The following is a 20107-nucleotide window of genomic DNA, read 5'->3' on the forward strand; positions in this document are numbered from 1 at the left end:
TCCCTTTTTCTCCTTCTCCTATTGCTAAACATGCTAATCCTGTGCAGCAACCAAACATCATTATTGCAGGCTTGTCCAAAAATTATGCAGAGACAATTAGCCTCATTGAAAAAGGTATCAAAGACCTCACAGTATCATTCATCTGTCCCTCACTGCGCGCGCACACACACACAGGCATCCAAGGGATTTTAAACGTAGCTAAATGCAGTGTTTTCATTAGTTCACTGTGAATGGCAGTGACTTCATGCATTAAAAACTCAGCACCTCCCCCTGTGGTGTAATGCTTGTGCCCTGAGATGAATGGCGTTGCTACAGCTTTTTGCCCTGAAAGTCTAGGACAGAGATACTCACCAGCCCCAAGGGAGGCTGCAGCTGAACATGGCCTATTATGACCATGCTGGCAGCACCTATTAATTGCAAAAAGCAAGTGACAGCATCCTCACCAAAATAAACACAAGGTTAAGGGGAACATAGAGGAATACCTCTGGCTTAGCTTCTCCTAAGGTATAAGTAGTCAGCAAACTCTTTCCAGATTGCTTTGCTAATATGAACTGCCACAGAGCTCCTGAGAAATAGAAATGTCATCCCCTGCCTTCCTCCTTCATGCTGTAAAAGTGAAAAGAAGAAATATGAGGTGTGTTCAACCACAGCATTCTCAAATGTAACTGTCAGCATCCAGACATCACGCGGAAACGGAAAAACTAAAAGTTGGGCAAGTGAATGCAGGAAGGATTCAGAAGTTTGCAGAAACTGTGTAAGGACATATCAGCAACCTGATTCAAAAGCAATGGCTATATATGTATAGATATACAGCCATTCTAAAACCTCAGCTCTTAAGTTTGGTTGAAAATACAAAACAAAACTTTTCCCAGTTCCTGTATTGAAATTATTTATATGCTCTGATATAATTCACAGGTTACTATTGTTTCCTTAGCAGCCCCAGGGAAAGTCACAGTTAGACTAGATCGCTACATTTTCACATTGGGCTTGTTTTTTTAGAGTGAATTAGACCAGCCTGGAGCACCCAGTGTCTGTGCATAGCCTTTAGGAATCCACAGTTGTTACTAATTAAACTAGATGCCATTTCCTGAAGGTGGACCTGCAGCCAAAATGCAATCCATAGGTAGGCAGCAGAAACCAAGGCAAAGCCACTGTTCTTCTAATAAAGAATGATTACTGCCTTCAAGCATAATGCTTTTGACAGGCTGGTCTAAACTCTTGTCGGGGTCACAGGGTTAATCTCACAGCAGCTACAGGCCCCCTCGCTGCTGAGCGTGAACAATATGGTTAACTTTTTTGGAAGGGAATTAAATTTCTTTGTCATTCCTAGCCCACACCTGACAGAAGCAGCCCTCTTTTCTGCTTTTGGAACCTGACATCTGGAAGATAACAAATTCTTATCTAGCCTGTTGATCTTTTCTTAAATTGCTATGAACGTTTCCCACCACTGACCAAAAGACCAGAAAACAGAGTTTACCCACCTGAAATAAACTCCGAGCTTTCCTGAGGCTAATTCCTTCAGATCCTAATGTGACTGCAAAACACTGGAATGTGTGACACAGCGGAGAGCTCTCAATGCCAGCAGCATTCCTCAGGCTCATCACTGCATCCATCACAGCTCTTGTTCCTGGGCTACAGAGTAAATGCAAATAAATCTTGACATCATGTTTTTGTTCAGTATCTCACCACATTTGGCTTCATTCATCAGTTTATCCTCACGTAAGACTGTAGGTAAGTTAATATGGGATGGATGATGTCTTTTAGCTTATGTCCCAACAAATAAGGATTTACAATTTGCTTGAGCACCTACAGTGACTATGCAATAATTACCTTTGGTAAATTAGCATCAGCAGACAGATACTGACAATTTTACTAAGGGATCTGCCTGTCCTCATGAAGACTTGCTCAGGGAACTTTGTAAACCAAAAGTATTCCAACAACAAGTGCTATCTAAAGCCCCCACTCCTATCCAAATGTACACAAGTCTTACCATATCTTCTTGTATTTGGACAAGCTTCTTCCTGGACCCTAGATTCTAGTTTGGAACTTGAAGGCATCATGTCCAGGGTTACAAACGCAGGCCTCTCTCTCATCTGACCTACAGTTAACCAAGAAACTCCAAAGTTTCATTGCTAGCAATGCAGACCAAACAGCTAAGGTCCAGATCCGCAGTCAGTGAAGTCTTATTTACATGTCTAAATTATTTTATATCATTGAGGTCAGGTGCCTACACTGTAAAGCATACCTGGGTTACTGAGAACTATTTATGCTGCCCAATTTTAGGTAAGGCAACCTGTTAGGTCACAGAAGGGAGAAAGACCAGTTAGAGGTGGTATTTTCGGTTTCCTAGTAAAACTGGCTGCTCCATCCCATCCAGGGGAAGGGAAAGAAAATGTAAGCTAGGCTGTAGATGGAGCACCAAAACTCCTGCAGAAGAGAAGAGATGTGGCACGTAAGGTTTAGTACTCTCCTTCCTAATCAGAATCTGAGTTGGCTATATTATGAACAGAGGCAAAACGATCACTATCTGCATTTAACCTGGTTATCTACTCCTGTCTCCTGCTTCACACCAGATTCAGCAAACATTCAATTGCCCAGAGATTTCAGCCTTTTATTTCTGTGGGTTAGGCATCACTTGATATGTTATCAAACCTAATTAATAACGGTTTCTGCTGAAAAGTTGTTTGCCTCCACAACATCTCAACCTCTAGGGTCCCTGCCACCCCTTCTTGTATCCTGCTCCACAGGTCACCTTCAAGCGAGGTGCTTGAATTCAGCTGCCTCACAGTGAGAAAACTGGTTGATTTTCCCACAGTAGAAATATGCAAGAGAACTTACATATTTCTGCTTTTCTTGTTATGCTCTGCAAAATCAAAAGTGATGGAAAAAAGTATTTCTCATCTAAAAGCCAGTCAAACAGCTGAAAAAACAAACTAACAAACCATGGGGAAGGCATTATAATATGCTAAGTACCTTACAATGGCATTTCTCAATGTCTTGAAAAAGGGGAGCCCACAGACTAAGATATCTGTTTGAACATGCTTTGGCAATTGCTTAACCAACCTCTTCCAGCAGTTTGCTTACCTGCTCGTGTCTGTTTTGACCCAGTGCTATGTCCAAGGCACCATCCAGAGACTGGTACATTACCTGAGAATGATGCCTCAAGGAGTGATCTCCCCGCACTGGAGCGCAGCTTTGTCCCAGGAGAAGGCAAGGGATAACTAAAAAAAAATTGCTTTCATTGCTATGTGATGAGCATTTTCTTCTGCCATTTCACTGGAAGCGATAGAAAGGACAATTTTTAAAAGTAGGACTCAGTTCTTTGTGGGGTCATTTCCAAGTGGCTGCGCATGTTTTCTTGTGGGGAAAAACAAAGCAAAAAACCCTAAAAATTTCAACCACAAGATTGAAATTAATCAATACCTGTGACAGTTTTTATGAGATATAACTGATACACATGTAGAATTAGAGAACACTTTTTCAATATTCTAAATACATTTTGGAAGCAACTGTAAGTGAACCAGGCTGACTTAGGTTTCTCATCTTTACTTGATGTATGATGACAAAAGGAGATAACCTTGGTATACACAGCATGATTTATTCAAAGCTGAGGAGAGCAAAACATGTTTGCAATCATTGTAGATTAGGAACTCCTTTGTGCATATTTTTTATTATCTTAAGCTTTTCTTCTGTTCCCTTCATCTCCAACTTCTACCTTGTCCTGAAGTGCTGTCTTTTCTAAAGGACAGAAATGAACCCTGCCGAAGATTGTATTTCACAGCCACATTCTTTATTTACAAGTTTTCAGTGCTCAAGAACTTTCAAAAGATACTGCAGTTGTTTTTATAACATGATGCAATGTGATGAGGGGAGGCATAGTTGTCTCTTTCGTTCATTTACTTCAAAATGTGATCTCTGAGTGGAATAAACCCCAAACTTAGGGTACTTTCCTAATGTCACCTCCTCTGTCACCTCTCTTCCCTTTGGTCCTTCCTGGCTTTGCACAGGAGCTGGGATTTCACCCTTGTTCACCACATAAGTAATGTGATGAGGAAGGCAGTGGGACACATACACCTTGGTAATTTTATCCAGAGCATGCTGGAGAGAACAAGAATATTTAAGGAATGTATCTGTACAGCAGAAGACAGTTTCTTGTGAAATCCAATAGGGCTTTAAGTCAGGTAGAGGCAATGCCTTCATGTGTGGAACTGTTTTGCCTTGAGTAATGCAAGAATTAGAAAAACTCTTTAGTCAAAGCTACTAAATTTGACCTACATTTACACTGACGCTGTTGTAAATGCAAATTATTTCACTCCAAAATCTTTCACTTTCTAGTACATACTGACTTTTTTACAACCCTTTGTTTACAGATTTCACTGGTTATTTCCTGCCTTATTATATTCCACTCCTGCTGTCTAATTTCAAAGCTCTTGGTGCTTTGACACAGCATACCAGTGCTAATGCATAACTCATGCATTTACTAAATGGGCAGGAGGGAAAAAGGGATGAGCAAGAACAGGGTAAGCACTTGACTATAATTATCTCTGAATAGGCTTAGGTTAGCAGTGATAATGGCAGAAACAGATTTTACACATCAGGCTAAATTTATCCTGTGGACAATTCAAATGTTCTCTGTGCCACTACTTCATGGAAATATTCCATGTAAATACAGCCTTTTTTTCCCCCTTCTATAGATGATTTCTTATATAAGAAGAAGGATGATGCAGCACATAAGGGCATTTATTCTTTTCACCTTAAGCTTACAGCAGTATATTCTAATTTTTCGCTTTCTCCCTGCTTTTCCCAGAGTTTTCCCACCCAGGCTCAAGATTTCCCAAGGTGGAGGAATCTGAAATGCTGCCTGGTGGCATGAGATAGAGAAAGGCCAGGGCATTTGCAAGCAGTGGCCTCTGTTCAGACAATTGTTTCCTGCACGTATAATTTTGGAGCTTGTGGAGCTGCTCCCAGGCACGTTTACCTCCTGATGTACTCTAGGCCCCCCCTCATTCCCCCTCCAGAAACACCAACTCTCCTTTGCATGAAGACACTCCGCAGGCAAGATTACATCAGCCAAGACTGCACTTCTTTCACATCCCAATTTGCTGAGAGGTGAATCCAAGGGAGCACACAAACACAATTTCAAGAAAAAAGATCAGGAAAAGACAATGCTTTTGGCATGAAAAGCCCCAGTGATTTTGCAGAAGAATCTCCTCGTTCTGCTGCCTCTTTAACAACACTAACAATTCTCAAACGCCCTGTAACTCTGGGTAGCCCCATCATTTGATCTAGGAAAAACACAGAAATGCAAATGAAAAATACAGAAACAGAAACTCAGACGAAAATTGTAATTGGTATTAAAAATAAAAGAAAAGCTTAACTAGGGAATATATTTCCAAAGTATCTCAAAAGTCATTTAGTTTTTGTAACACAAACCTAGTTGTTCCTATTAGACAGTGGCGTTAATTTTTACTTTCATTAGAAATACAAAAGCTAGAGAGAGAAAAAAGGAAAAAAAATAGGAAAAGAATTCTAGAGAAAGTAATTCCAAAAGCAGCAAAAATAAGCACACAGCTAGAAGAATACAAAACAAAGAGCAAAGTCTGTGTGAAATGCACCATCTGTGTGAAAACACACCATCAGATGCAGCAGAGGCCGTGACTCCATTGGGAAGTAGTGCTTTGGCAGAACTGTTGCCCCTAGGGACCATGAGAAGAGAACTTGCATGGAATAGATAGCAGGAATTTTTTTTTTCCTTAAGCAGTGAATGGACAGTATGTATTTGCCATGCAGGTTGTTAATGTCATGACTGAAGCACAAACACCATGTGAACTAGGAAAGCTCAGACATGGAATTAACAGCACTAACAAGATTTCAAAGTTAACAACCAAAACTTCACAGTTCAAACTCTAGTGTGTGGTCATTCTGTGTCATTACTATAGCAAAAATTAACTACCACCACTGTGGAAGAACTACTAGAGATTATTACTTCTTATGTAAAGCCATCAAAGTGGCATTACTGTGACCCCTAAAGCAAACTTATATCAACAGCTTATGCACTTTGTCTGTATTCAACTACAGATAATATCTTGCCAGAGCACCTGTGCAGACAAATATCTATTGAATGGGTCCCATCAGAGAGTAGGCAATTTAAACTCCTCGTGGCCACCAGCCATGTCACCACCAGCTGTGATCTCAGAAGGCTGCGTAATGAACACAGGTTTGGGCATGCACAGGGCTGGGGTTAGGAAATCTTGATGCACAAAACGTAACAAGAAAGGAGTCTGGGAATGTGGTCAGAGTTCAAACAAAATCATGAGCCTATAATGATATTAATGACTTGGGGTTACTGAAAGACTCAACTTCTCTGTTCTGTCTTAGAACTAATATGAAGCTTATGATCATTTTAATAAGTGCAGACCCACAAAGACTCTGTGAAGGCTACAAGCTAGGCCAAATTTGACTTATGAGTCCATCCTCCTACCCAGACTTCTTATATGGTTTCCAAAGCTTTGTAGCACTATGGAGCACCATTAAGCAGCTGCTCTCAAAGACACAAGGGTGGCTCTGTTTCAACACCAAACAAAAGAAATGATCTCTGAGGAAGGACACCAGGACTCCTTGGGATTAAAGATACAATTGCCTGTAAAACGCTAGACAGAATAGGGTATAGAGCAATGTTTCATATTTCCTTGCAGTCACATGGCTTATCCTTGGCACAGGAACCATAGTTGAACTGCCTACAACCATTTTTTTGCTCCAGTGCCATCCCTTGGCCTTGCATGCAGCATCATGTGGTTGGTGCTCACTGCACAGAGCATTTGCTTTTTATTTAATGTAAACTTATGTCTCATAACTCACTAATTATATCTACATATTATACACCATTTTTGGTATAATAACAACTGATTATAATTAATAATATAAAAAATAGTGTTATTAGCAAATAAGCTACCCTGTTCACAATTTTATTGCTGTTTGTTGTTTGCATGCTATTACAGATGAGCTTTTTTTAAAGCTGAAAAAAACCCACATTCTCAGTCTCAGTGCTCAAAATTAAACCTGATTTTGCAACGCTATGCATGAAAGCCTTGATATGATGAATAGCCACAATTAAGCCATTGATAATTTTCTAGGAATAGGGAATGCCAGCAAAATCAAGCTCCAGCCTGCACTGAAAACACCACAAAATATGATTTTGCTTCAGCGTGAATGCTAGTAGAGAGCAGATTATTATCAGCTCGTATGTAATGCCTAAGATGACTGTATATACAGCGACAAATATTACAAACAAACAATTACTACCCCTGCAAGAGCTGCATTGTGTTTGAAAGTCTGAATAACATGGACAGCAGGGATCTGGCTGATTTAAATGGAGAATGCAGAGTATCAAGAACACACAAGAAAGTCACGTGATTTTTTAAAAGCTCTCTGACCATCAGCTCACTGCAGCCACCGCTAGTTCGAATTTTAAGATTAATTTCATGCTCTCTTTTCTGTTAATATCCTGGCGATCAACCCTTTCTCTAAAGCATAGCTGAGCTATTATTCTTTGATTTGCCATTGATTTCTTCTCCTTACTTGCCAATGCTTTGCCTGTTGATTAAATGCTAGACATAAGAATGCCTCAAATTTTTGACTTCTGAGTCATCCTCTCATGACTTGAACAGCTTGAAGCCAGCTTCAGCTCCCGGAGATCATTAGTGAAAACTCCTTTTGTTTCTAGACACTACAAACATGCTTGTCCCCAGCTTCAGTGCTGCTCATGAACTAGAAAATAAATCGTACTAACAAAACTATTTCCTACATGCATTTTTTAGATTATCATAAGAAAAGGAAATGGATTCTTTTCCACGACTGTGAAGGCAAACCCCAGCTTTCCTTTTCACACTGTGAAATCCTTTCATCTACATGCAGTGCAGACAAGACCATGAGCAAAGACATCTGTTTATGCAAACTTTTGCTTGAAGTCCCCCTGACTTCAGCAAGACTCTGCATGAGACATATGCTTACAAAAGCAGCTCTATTTTCTCAATCAAGACACTGCTTTATAAGAATTCTTCCAGAAATCCTGCCCACCCCCCCAGCTTCTCCTTTACAGAGTAAGCTGGACAAATTTGCTTATCTGCACTGCAGGTAGGAGAGCTGGAGGGCTGACATGTTCAGAAGGAAAAGCAGCATTTCCTTGGATCACAGATATCTCCAGTCTCCAATGCTTTGATGTCCTCTTCAAAAACAAACAAGCTAATGCTATCTGTATTTTTCTGCAGTTCTGCTGTTTCTCAAGATGCAGCTTGTTTTCTCTGGAGTGACACACGTTGGCTGCCGATTGTAAGAGATCAGCCATGCAGGATAATTAATAGATTTATAATTACAGTACCATACCTGACATTGTGTACTATCTTCCAATGTGACCACAGCTAGCCTGGGGGCTGCAGTCGACCTACTCTGCAAGCCCTTCCACTCAGATTCCACAGGAAGGAAACTGAGGTGTGAGAGCAGTAAAGTTGCTGATGGGAACAGGGAGGACAGCAGGCCAAGGTGATATGCCATGACATACAGAACTGTCTCAGCAGCTCACACACAGCTCCTGCCATAGCTGAAGAAGCCTGTCACAGAAAGCCAAGCTACGATTTCGTAAGCAAACGTAATGTTTTCTTTTCCAACCGATCAAAGCCCAGAAAGCCCTACCATGAGCACCTTGCTGGCTTTGCTGCAGACTGCACACATGGTATCGGGCAAGTTAAGCAAGAACAAGTTCAACAACGGAGCTTGAATGCAGGCATCAGATTCTCTGTCCATTCTGGAAAGAAGGGAGGAGACCTAGGTGATGATATTACAAGATGCTGACTCCAACACTGGATCAGAGCCTGAGGCCATCTAAACAGCGACAAAACAGTCCGCTCTTCCAGAAAAAAAACAACAAACTTGAGCTTTCCGTCCTCCGGGTGAGCTGCGTCGGCTTAGCACTCCGGAGCGCTTCAAAGCTGCGCTACAGCCGTGAGCAAAGGGAGAGAAGGAGGACTGAAGCTGGGAAGGAGGAATAGGAAAGGACAGCGCGAGGTGTCCGCGTGCCGCCGCTCCACGTGGGCGCCCCCACCGGCGAAGGGCGGGACGGAACCCACGGCCCCACCCATCCGTGTGGCCCCGCCCCTACCTCAGCTCCCCGCAGGGATACCGGGGCGAGCCCCGGCTCCGAGCGCTGCCGGTCGGGGTGCCGCTGCTCTCGGCTCGGCACGCGTCGGATGCGGCCCCAGACGGAACGGCGGAGCCCCGGGGGCGTCCCGCGGTGAGTGCGGCCCCGCACCGCCTGGGGATCCCCTCGCGGCACAGGGGACAAAGGACGGAGCCCGAGAGCGGGGCGGCCTCGGGGCGTGCTGCGGGCGGGCACGGAGCCCCGCGGGGCGCTCACACAGCGGGGCCCGGGCGGGAGCTCGGGGAGCAGGTCTCCATCGGGCACCGTGCGATGTAGTTCCGTGCTTGCCCTGCTGTTAGTCCAGTTCAAGGCAATATAAATGACTTGCGTGCTTGCTCTGCTGCGGGGTTACGCTGCTTCTTTTCCTGCAGGAATTCTCCTGCCGCTCCTCAGTGCTCTTCTGGGGTGTTCGGCAGTGGCACCTTAATTCTTAGTAACAGAGCATGGAGAAGCTGTGGGCCAGACCCAGAAGTCCTCAGAAACAGAAGGAGCTGCTCCTTGGAGAACATGAAGAGGGGAATTTTTTCTTTAAGGAACTCCTTATGCTTGCTTTTTTTCTTTCTCTTTTTTTTTTCTTTTTTTTTTTTTTTTTTTCTATCTCTCTTTCCTCTTTTTTGCAAAACTCAGCATCACCACAAAAAGGAACCGTTCTCTGTAAGGCTGTTTGTCCTCATTCTGTTTCTTTTTTTGGGCTCTGCCTTCCTGTTTCCCCATCCCTTTGCTGCTGGCAGCAGTGTGTGCGGTCCCTGAAGCTGCATTTGCTCCTGCAGACTCTGTTTGGGATGTTGGTGTTAATTCTGTCAAAGTATGGGCAGGTTGGTGATTTCACGCTTGTAATAGAAGCAGGCTGTGTTCCAGACAGAGCTTTATCTCTCTGTTCTGGAAGTTCCTCTCTTTCACATATTCAGAGCAGAGAGGAGTATTGGTTTAAGACAAGCTGCACTTTCTGGGGAGGGAAAAAGTTAGAAGCAAGTGGATGTTGAAGCTGACTGGTTGGTGTGGATGTTCAGATTTGGATTCGAGTGCCATGAAATGAGCTGTGGACTTTCTCCTTTCTCTGGATAAGTAAGCCAGTTTTTTTTTTTTTTACACAGTCCTCAATGGCCCAAAGGGTTATTTATGTAATATATCAGTAAAAGCATATCTGATCTTATCCATCTTGAAGTTCTGGGTATTGCCTCTGAAGTTATAACTGTGACTTTATTTCTTTTAAATAGCTAATAGTGTGTTTACTTCTAGAACTGATGTAAGATCTTGGTTTGTTTGTTTGTTTCTGACAGCTCTGTGGGATATTTTGGGTGGCTTGATTCTGGTTCAGCCCAGCCCAGCTGAAATATAGAAATACCACTACAGTGAAATGATTTCTGCAAAAAATTATTAGCCTTGATAGATTTGAAGGAGAAATATGTTCCCAGTTAGAGAATTAGCTGATACGCTTTGGGGTCATGAGACTTCACCTGTTTTCAATTAGCATGACAGAGAAACACATGTCTCTCTAAGTCTCAGGTAGAGAGATCAGGTCTTGCTGCTCCCTGCTCTTGCTGTGCTTCCTGAACATCCCAGCAGCTGCAGGAGCAGGGAACAAGCCTCGCTCTTCCTTATTATAAAGACCTTACTGCAGCTCTCCACCTGTGCTTTGCTTCTTCTGTTTCACCTAAATACAAAAGGCGAGCAGACTCATAAATAAAGGTTGTGCTACTTGGCAGAGGTGCACAGGGAGAGCACCAAAGCGAAGTACCTTCTGTTGCTCCCCTTCATGCTGAGGCAGTGGACTCTGCCTGGTACTGTCTGTACTGCACTCTGGGCTGTGTGCATATGTGTGCCTGTGAGTTAGGTTAGCTTTCTGTGCAGATCTTTCTCCTTGTGCTTGGGTGTGGGCAAGCTTTTGGTGAGGCTGAACGGTTGCTCAAGCAATTTGCTTTGCTTAATGTTGGAAGGGTTCATGTGACGCTGCCTTGGTCACCCAGCTGAAAGAACAGAGCTGCACTTCCATGTAAGCTTTCTTTGCAGCAACTTCATGTGTTGTGTCCTGGATGATGAAGCTGTTTCACTGGTTTGTTCTTATGCTTCTGCATTTGCCTAAGCTGTTTGATTCCTTCACATAGTACTTAATCATGAACACAAATTCACGCACACGATTTATGAAACCTGAGGAAATCCTGTGACTGCTAATCAGTAGAAGGACTTCAGTTGTAGATTGTGCAGAAATAAATTCGTTGTACTAAGAAATTTCACGCTGGTAGTCAGACGTGTTGAGTAAATACTGAATTTGCATTACCAATCAATGAGCAGACTTGGATCAGCAAAACCATTGCTCTTTCTGATGCTGACAGCAGAAAGTCCTCCCAGAAACAGGGCATGATGAAAAGGAGATGGATGCTCTCACTGCACCCATGAATGCTTAAAGCATGTATATTGCTAAGTTTTGTGCATGTTTCTATTAATAACACACTTAAAAAGGTTGCTTACCTTTGTGTACAGAAACTCAAAGGCCCACACAAACTTGGAAGTGATGGAAAAACTTAGTCCCTTGTGAGATCTTAATTTGTCCCTTTTGCCTGGAAGCTGTAATACTCACTGCTTCTCTCAAAGACTTCTGAATTCACTTCTGGTTTTGGAGAAGGATTAAGCCCAGGTGATTCATGCTGGGCTCTCCTCATGGGAAATAAGGTGCTGAAGTGCTTTTCTCATCTCAGGTGCAGCCAGAAAGAAACATGGCAGTCACCCACATGGTCCTGCATTTGCAGATCAACTTCTCAACTCTGCACTACAGGAGCATGCATGTCCTTTGGTACTTTGCCTTCAACTGTGCATTTTTCCTCTCCTTGAAGGCTGGTTAGCAGGGTTGGTGTGTGTACAAAAATATGTGTCTCTTGGCTTTCAAAGAGCACTACATCACCACTGGGCAGGAGAGTTGTCCCCTGCCTCTGAGCAGAACTAGGAAAGCCCACAAAGTGGCATACCAGCATGATCACAGGCTAGGAATAGGTGTTGTGGGAATTTTGGGGGAACCCTTCTGAGCACAATGGCCATGCTGTGGGAGAGGCAGTGCAAAGAAGAAGAGTTACAAACCTAAGAGAGCTCTTCATGCTGTAGCACTCACTTGCGATGCTTGACTTGAGGCAGGAAAACTTCACAGCACGCAGGTGGAGTGTGGGCAGTCATGCCTGACTAAGAGCTGTGTCTAATCCTGCAATAGGACTACAAACAAAGCATTTTCCTCTCCATTGTTAAAGCTCAATGTCATTGGAGAGTGCTATTTGTCCAGAAAGAGAAGAAAAAGGATGTTAGTTGGCTCTAAGACCAGTATTCATCAACTTCCCCATCTGTCCATGAGGATATGTGGTGAGAATGAACTCTGCCAGGGCTCCACGGCCCCTGAGTTCTTGGAAGCAACTACTACTGCTTCTTTTGAAAATCTCAAATGTGAGAGCTGGGCCCATGTCCTGCCCATGCAAGAAAGACTGTTCAGATGTAGCAGATACGAAAAGCCTGCTGTGGTTGCATCTCCCTAGTCTATGAACCAAATACCAATCATTTCTGCTGCCAGTGTTGCATCTGTCCTGTGACCAGACTGCATCTATTCTGGGATCCTGTCCTTTGGAGCACCCTGAGAAAATTTTGTCATCTCATGGGATAGTCAAGGGAGTTGTATGGGGGACTCCAGGTTGTTGAGAAAGGCTAATACATGCACTGTTACATCCTTCAGTTGTTCAGGTATTTTATTACTCTGTTCACTAGGTGTTACTAGTGTATCACAATGTATCTTCGAAGGGAAAAGAGACATAAGTGAGGGAGGTTCTCAGTTTTAAGGCTGTATTTCATCATCGTGTTAGAGCAATATGGACATGAGTTGCTGCCCAAAGGTAGGCTTCTTTCCAGACGGCTGCCTGTCTGCCTTTCTGTGCAGCTGGCTTGATTAGAGCCACCTAAGCTGATTGTGGAATAGCAGTTTAAGATTCCAGTTGTCTTAGGAGCTGAAGACTTCCCTGGAAAACAGTTAAAAGAGTCAGCACTTCTGAGCAGTTCTTGACAGAGCATGGTAGGGCCAGTCTGCTGTGGTCTCATCAGGAAGGTGCTCAGTGTTTTTTCATTTTTGTAAGTGGTAGCAAAACTAGCTTTCTCAAGATACTTTACTATAGTAAACCTTCAAAAGTGTGCTTCCAGGTTATGGTCCATGATGGTTTTGAGAGAGGCACGTAATTACGTGCATGGCTTTTTCTTGACGATAGGATTTTGTTCTGCTTTGCTGCTTGCAGTTAGTGGCTGGTTCTTTTACCCATTTGTTTTTATCCCCTTGAGGTGTGCTTGTGGCAGTCCTGACCCTGATTTGAGCTGCCTGGGACCTAATTCCAAGTGGGCTGTGGCCTGATATAAAATAGAGCTGTGCAATTCACATAGAAGCCCAGTTCAAGTGTGTGGGCTGGTTCGCATAGGTGCAGTTTGAGGACCTGAAGTCACATACAGGGAGAGGGAAGTACTACTTCTTGTAACCTTTTTCTCATCACCACCTTAGAACAGAAAGAAAGGTGTATTTCACGCTTACCTATAGAAATGCAACAATCTGCCCCACCTCCAGAGGGAACCAAAGGACCCTCTTGCTCTTATTACTGTTGCCTAACTCCATCAGTTCCTGTTTTCACCAAACAAATGCTGTAGCCCTGCTATGCTGCTGGGAGGCAGCTTGTGGGGCCATGGATAGAGGAGCAGAAGATTAGGGTTCTAACTAATTAGTTTTTACAGCCACGTTTGAGCTGTTTAATCAGAGTAGTGTTGAAATTAATGGTAGGCTTATTGTTCAAAGCTCTGGTGCACATGTGTTTAGGTAAAATAAAATAAACAATGCAAAACAAACTTTAGGCACTAAAAAGGCTCCTGACTGATACCAGAAGAGTAGGAATAAGAAGCATTGTTGACTGTTTCACTGACAGGCCTTTGACTGAACAATTACATCTCAAAATGGGCTTCTCTGGGAACGAAATCATGAAGGGATGTTATTTAAAAAAAACAAACCAAACAAGCAAAAAAAAGCAACAAAACAACAACCCAAAAAACAAACAAACTATAGTTTGTCTCAGAGGCCAATGATTGACTTTAGCTTTTATTAATTCATCTGCAGTGCATTTGCTAGAGCTTTTAGGGTTTAATTGAGGTTAAGAGGTTGGAATCTGTGGTAAACAAAAGAATGGCATATGGGCAGTCTGAAATTGTGTATGTTTAAGTAAGAGCATTCCTTCTGACCACTTGTTTTGGTTGGGCAGTTATTCTTGGCTTTTTTTTTTGTTTTGTTTTCAGTGTAAGTGTGCAGTGCTAGCAAGTTAATGATTCATTAAGTTTTATCACATTCTAGCATACCTCTGAAGAAGAGAAAGCTGATCTAGGCTTGTGTTTGACCTCCCCCTTCAGATTAAGGACATCACTTCTTTAACCTCTCACCTGCTGCAGGGTAGAAGAGCTGGTTTGTTTTAAAATACTGAAAAAAGCATCTCCCTGTTCTTTCAAAGGTTCATAGAATTGTAGGGGTTGAATTGGAAGGGAATAGAATTGGAAGGGACCAATTGAGACCATCTAGTCTAACCCTCTGCTAACACAGGTTCTCTTTCTTACTTCCCATCTCTCACAGTCTACTGTTGTCCATTTGAAATGTTAAGAGAAAAAAGTGAGTGTGACACTATAGGTTGAGCCTTCTGTAAGCCTTGATAAACCGTGGGTATGAGGAAATAAGGTTCAGTTTCTTGAGTTATCTGTAGGGGAAAAAAAAGTCAGTTTGTTCTTATGGTTACTTTGCCTTTTCTTACTTGTATTACAGCCTGCGTGAATGGATGTCTGTGGATGTGATCTCCCCTCGCGAGTGAGGACGTGGGCCATAGTGTAGTGGTTTGATAATTGAAGCAAACCTACTTAGAATGGAAAGCCTGAGCTCACAACCCTGAGGTCTTTATACTATCCATAAAGTTTATGGAGCATATGACATCAGATGACAATAAAAAGTGACCTATCACCCTCAAGTCATTCTGTAGAGATCTAGTATTTATATACAGCTGTTCATAGTGTGTATCCTGGAACCCAGGAGAGCTCATCAGTATTATTATATCAGTAGGAGGATAAATTAGAGGTTTTCTCCAAATATTTCGTTACCTGGAAGTTTTCACCTCTCCTCATTCAGGAAGTCAAATGTGTCATTTCTACGTGCTTATCATTTAGAGCAACATCCTCTTCAAAGATCCTAGTTCCCGTTTATTAATTTTCTTCAAAGTCTGAATTAATAATAACTTGGTTCTTTGATGGTTCTCCCTCCTTTATTAATACAGTAAATTTTGTATTTCTGTGGTTATTGTAGTTCTGGCTCTAAGGTGCTTGTGTAGCTCCCAGGCTGCAGTATTTTTGATGCCATTCCAGCATTTTTTCCCCAAAACTGAGGATAACCATACTGTGCTGCCTGGGTTCGACCTTGGGAGGAGGCAAAAAATGCGGAGTGGTCATTCAGCCTTGGAAGCTGATGAGTTCACTTGGATATGAGGGCTGTGGTTTCCCAGGGAGTAGAGCTGGGTGGAGGGGATCATGGTTCAGATGAAGTGCTCTGTGCTGAGAGCTTGTCGTAACTCTCGGCTTCAGGTGGCAGCAAGATGTCCTGGTTGAAGAAGGTGGCATTCCCTCTCCCTCATGGGCTTTTTCAGGCAGTGGCCTGTGATATCGTGTCTCATTGCTTACGTACATCTCAATCTTGTTTTGAGTTCATTATTCTAAGGAGAGATCTGATTGCTTTATGGCACTCTGCTGTGCCTCTCAGGCTATGTAAAGGTCATCTCTGCCCTGTTTGTGCCACAGTGCTGTTGTCAGAAACATTGACAGTGGCCTTGTAAAATGGCTGAGCTGCGTGCCACTGTGACTTGCTCTCTTGGCACAGCGCAGCCAACCTCAGCCAGCAGTGGGACAGAGCTGCAACAGCAGGGCCTCACCACAGCCTCACTGATGCTCTCCCCTTCCTGGCAGGTGCGTGGGATGAAGGAAGCCTGACACTCATCCACAGCAGAGAGGAGACACCGGGTGCTGCTGGCGGGGCCACGCGGAGCTGCCCACCATGAGCCGGGCACTGCTGTCTGGCAGGATGCAGCCCGAAGGCCGCAACGTTTGCGTCTTCCTGCCCAACCGGGAGCAGCTCAGCCTGTCTGTAGGGGTGAGTGGCTCTCGAGGGATGCCAGAAGGTCTCACTCTGGGCCAGGGCTGGCTTTGTTAGCTCCTGTTGTTCTCTCAAAGCCTGGTCTGCTGACCCAAAGGCTATTAGCCAGCTTAGTGTAATTGGTGCTCCATTTTCTAATTGGGTGGTTTCAAATTATTAGTAGAGTTACTCAAAACTTCTAGGGTGGAGGTAACCTCTGTTCGTTTTCTGCTATTATTTTTTTTTTCCTTTTAAGTGCCCACGCTGTTTTTTCCACAATTAATAAACCAAAGATTTTTCAAATTGAACCTGAAATGTCCTGATGATATAGCAAGCACACTTAATAACAACCATTTACACTGGTGTTTCAGCTATTTCTGCTTTGAGAGCCTGTCAGTGTCTTTGAAAGACTCTAAAGCAGAATAAACAGCCTCTGTAGCTTCTTTTCCCCTCCTTGGAGTACTTGTACGCACACTGACTGCAGCTAAGTCATTTCATTTCTTTGGTGAGCTCTTCAAATACACAAGCACATGTGCAGGAGCACTGGCAGAGCCCTGCTGGCTGCCTGCTCTGCACAGCCCTGTGCCTGCTGCAGTACACATGGCTTCCTTGAATAATGCTGCTCACTCCTCAGCCTGTGAGAAACCAAACTGGCAGTGGCACTTCAGCTTAGGCAACAGAGCTGAGTGTTCCTGTGACTGCGTGCAGGTGTTTGCATATGCACTGGTGAGATTTTTTTCCTTTGGCTTTATTTGCTTTTCCCTGAGAAGGGGTGAGAGGGAAGACAGGTGAGGTGAGCTGTTCTAAGCACTCAGCTGAAAACATGGCATGCATGCTAATCTTCAAAATCCACATAGGAATTTTCCTACCTGTTATGCCTAAATGTGGCATCATTAACAGAAAGTTCCACAAGGGCTGGTCAGAACACTACTTCAGTCACAAAACCTGGGGCTCTCTGCTTGCTGGTCATCTGTTCAAATTCAGCCCAGCTGCCTCCTGAAAGATTTCTGCAGTATATTGGCTTTGTGCAAGCCACAACGTGAGAGTTTAATTAAGCTCCTAGAGGCAAGTGCAAACGCTGATGGTAATGGTCTGTTGAGACTGACCCTAAATCTCACCTTTTTATAGCTTTTATCAGTAAGGCTAAAGATGTGAGATAGCAGAGCCTGCTCTGCCTCTCTTGAGGTGCAGACTTGTGTGCAGAAGTACAGGCACATGCAGGGCTGATGGTGTTGCTGTTTGGTTTGGCTCAGCATGAAATGAGCAGAGGGTCAACCAGAGATGCCCAAAACCCTTTCTGCTCTCCTTCTTCCACCTCTGGTCCCTGGCCAGCATTTTAACTGTAGTATTGCAGATCTGGCTGAGTGTTGTCCCAAGAGCATATGACAGTTGTGGGGCTGCCCAAGCTTCAGGGTCTTTGGGCAGTGTCCCAGTGCAGTAGGAGGTCCCATGCCCGATCTCAGGCAGGCAGTAATAACTATAGTAAATATTTAAAATGTGACTGTGAATTGCCCTGGGCTGCAGCAGCTTAATAAAACATAAAGAATGTCCTTTCACACTGAGTGCTGTGGGGATGGAGGGAAGGCAGCATGTCCCTGTTCCCACCGGCCTTCCTGCAGCTCCTGCAAAGAGCTAGAGGTCCTTGAGTATTGCTTTCCATTTTCCCCAGAGGAATCTGTGGCATCACATCTATCTGCAGACCTTTTAAGACATTTTTCCTCCTCACTTCTGCTTTTTTGTGCTTCAGTGGCCATAGAGTTGCGAAAGTATGTGGAGATACCTGGGTGTGAAAGAGAATATCTGCTTGGGTCAAAATATGAGTTCTCAAAACACAGTTGTGTCCTAATTGCATAGAGAGTGAAACATGACCTCTTACAAATGGGCAAGTCACCAAACCCAGCTTTTCATTTGGCTTTGTTCTTTACCGCAACACCCCTTCAAAACAACAATGAAAATCAAGATTTTGCAGCTGGAGAGATCTTCTAAAAGGAACATCAAGGCAATTTTCCAGTAATATTAGTAAAACACAAATTTAATTAGCACAACCACAGATGATAGCCTGTGCATTTATTAGAATAATAATGCCACTACTTAATGTTTCCAAAGCCTTTTAACCTCCTCAATGTGGAATGCAAATAGTAAATAAGCTTGGAGCTCAGTGAGGTAGGTAGAAATCATTATCCTTCCAGCAGAATAAATTATAGATCCTTTCCCTGATAAGAAAAGGGTTTATGCACATAATTCCTTTCTCCTCTTCTCATACAAATTCCATCCTTCCAGATAAGAGTTTTCCTATATGTGTTTTGTGTGGTCGCATATAGATGGAAGCCTGTTCTTTTTTAGATGGATTCATTTTGTGCCTTTCATACATACTGTAGTTGAAGGGTGAAAAATGGGAGCCTCATCAGGTCTGTATCGATTTAGGTGCCCACCGTGGGGGTTATATTGGTTGATTTGAGGGAATGGTGAGAAAGAACACTGTTCTTTAAGTACTTTGTATCAGTTACATCAAAGAACTGGAGCAGCTTCCAGTTTGTTCAGTTTTATTTACCACCCAGTGTGCTGGCTTACATCATTTTGAGCCCACTGGTCAGCATCAACTAGATTTTGTGACTGTCTCAATAATATTTCTGAGAAGTTTCTTCAGTGATAACAACTGAAAAAAGGACAGAGACCTAGACCAGGGAAGGTCAGACTGCTTCCTGGGAGGACCAGTATAGCCAGTCACTCCACCAGTGCTTAGGTGTTTCAGAAGTGCCCCCACTTGTTGCTTGTTGCCTAGGTGGTAGAGGAGAGGTGGGAATATGAGCAGATACTCGGGGAAAAAAAAAGTCTGGCGTAATCTTGTGTGTTGAGGGGAAGCTGAAGTCTTCTGATCATTCTGTGAGCATCAGAGCTGGTGCTTTAAAGCATATGGACTTCTAGAATAGAGATGAATGACCAACATGTATGTATATTTGCATGCAGAATGACTCTGGAGTAGCACGCATAACCTGGCACGTGATTTTATTTTGGGTTTCTTCACACTGTGAAATTTAGTCCAGTCTGACGTGGAACAAAGCTGATTATCAGACCCTGTCAGCAGAAGGAATGATGCATAGAGTGTTTGGAATGGAATCTGGCATTTGAACCATGTGCAAAGGGAGGAAAGGCCAAACAGAACCACAAAAAATGGTAAATTCTGAAGGAAATATTGATTATTCTAACAGGGGAATGTAGGAGGAGGAAATAGAGATTGCACATGTTATCATTATTGCATAGGAATGAAGTTTGGGAGTAAAACTGGATACAGTAGGAAAATGCAGAAAATACAGAAGGAGAATGGACAAGGTGATAGTTCACATACCTGCTTTGCAAGAAACATCATTAAATTGCTGCTTTCAAGGTGAGTGTCACAAAATGTTGAAGTGTTCAGTTCCCTAGGAGTAAGCATCTTCCAGCATGTTTTTCTTCCCTTAGGTGTGAAAGTATGTCACAAAATATACCTATTTATATAGCTTTCACATAGTCCTGTGCTGCTCGCGACTGTTGTATGTACATAATCATTCTGCCTATGGGTAGGTCACCTCTTCCCAGTCCTTCCAGAAAGGAGAACATGTACAGAGCCCAATTTCTTGAGAACCGAGGCAGATTTCGGTGCCAGTTACAACTGCATGCTGTTGGCAGCTGAGCACATGCCACTTTTAGGTGTGAGACCCTACCCTTACTGTTTGGGGTCGTACTGAATTGTGTTTTCGCCTCTTCTCCTAAAGCAC

General features: G+C 43.3%; 1 protein-coding gene across 2 annotated transcripts in view; it reads left to right on the forward strand.

The window, feature by feature from the left end:
• Nucleotides 1–9175: 9175 nt before the first annotated feature.
• The window catches only part of FRMD1 (FERM domain containing 1), a 32295-nt gene continuing 21363 nt past the window's right edge, over nucleotides 9176–20107 (forward strand). For both annotated transcript variants that reach the window (XM_065730917.1, XM_065730926.1), the window contains exons 1-2: nucleotides 9176–9286; nucleotides 16187–16370. In XM_065730917.1, the coding sequence (XP_065586989.1) occupies nucleotides 16275–16370 (96 nt within the window). In that variant the 5' untranslated portion in view covers nucleotides 9176–9286; nucleotides 16187–16274. The remainder of the gene's footprint in view (nucleotides 9287–16186; nucleotides 16371–20107) is intronic.

Source organism: Cyrtonyx montezumae, unplaced genomic scaffold (assembly GCF_038088225.1).
Source record: "Cyrtonyx montezumae isolate F1298 unplaced genomic scaffold, pur_monq_1.0 scaffold_0, whole genome shotgun sequence".
NCBI lineage: Eukaryota > Metazoa > Chordata > Aves > Galliformes > Odontophoridae > Cyrtonyx > Cyrtonyx montezumae.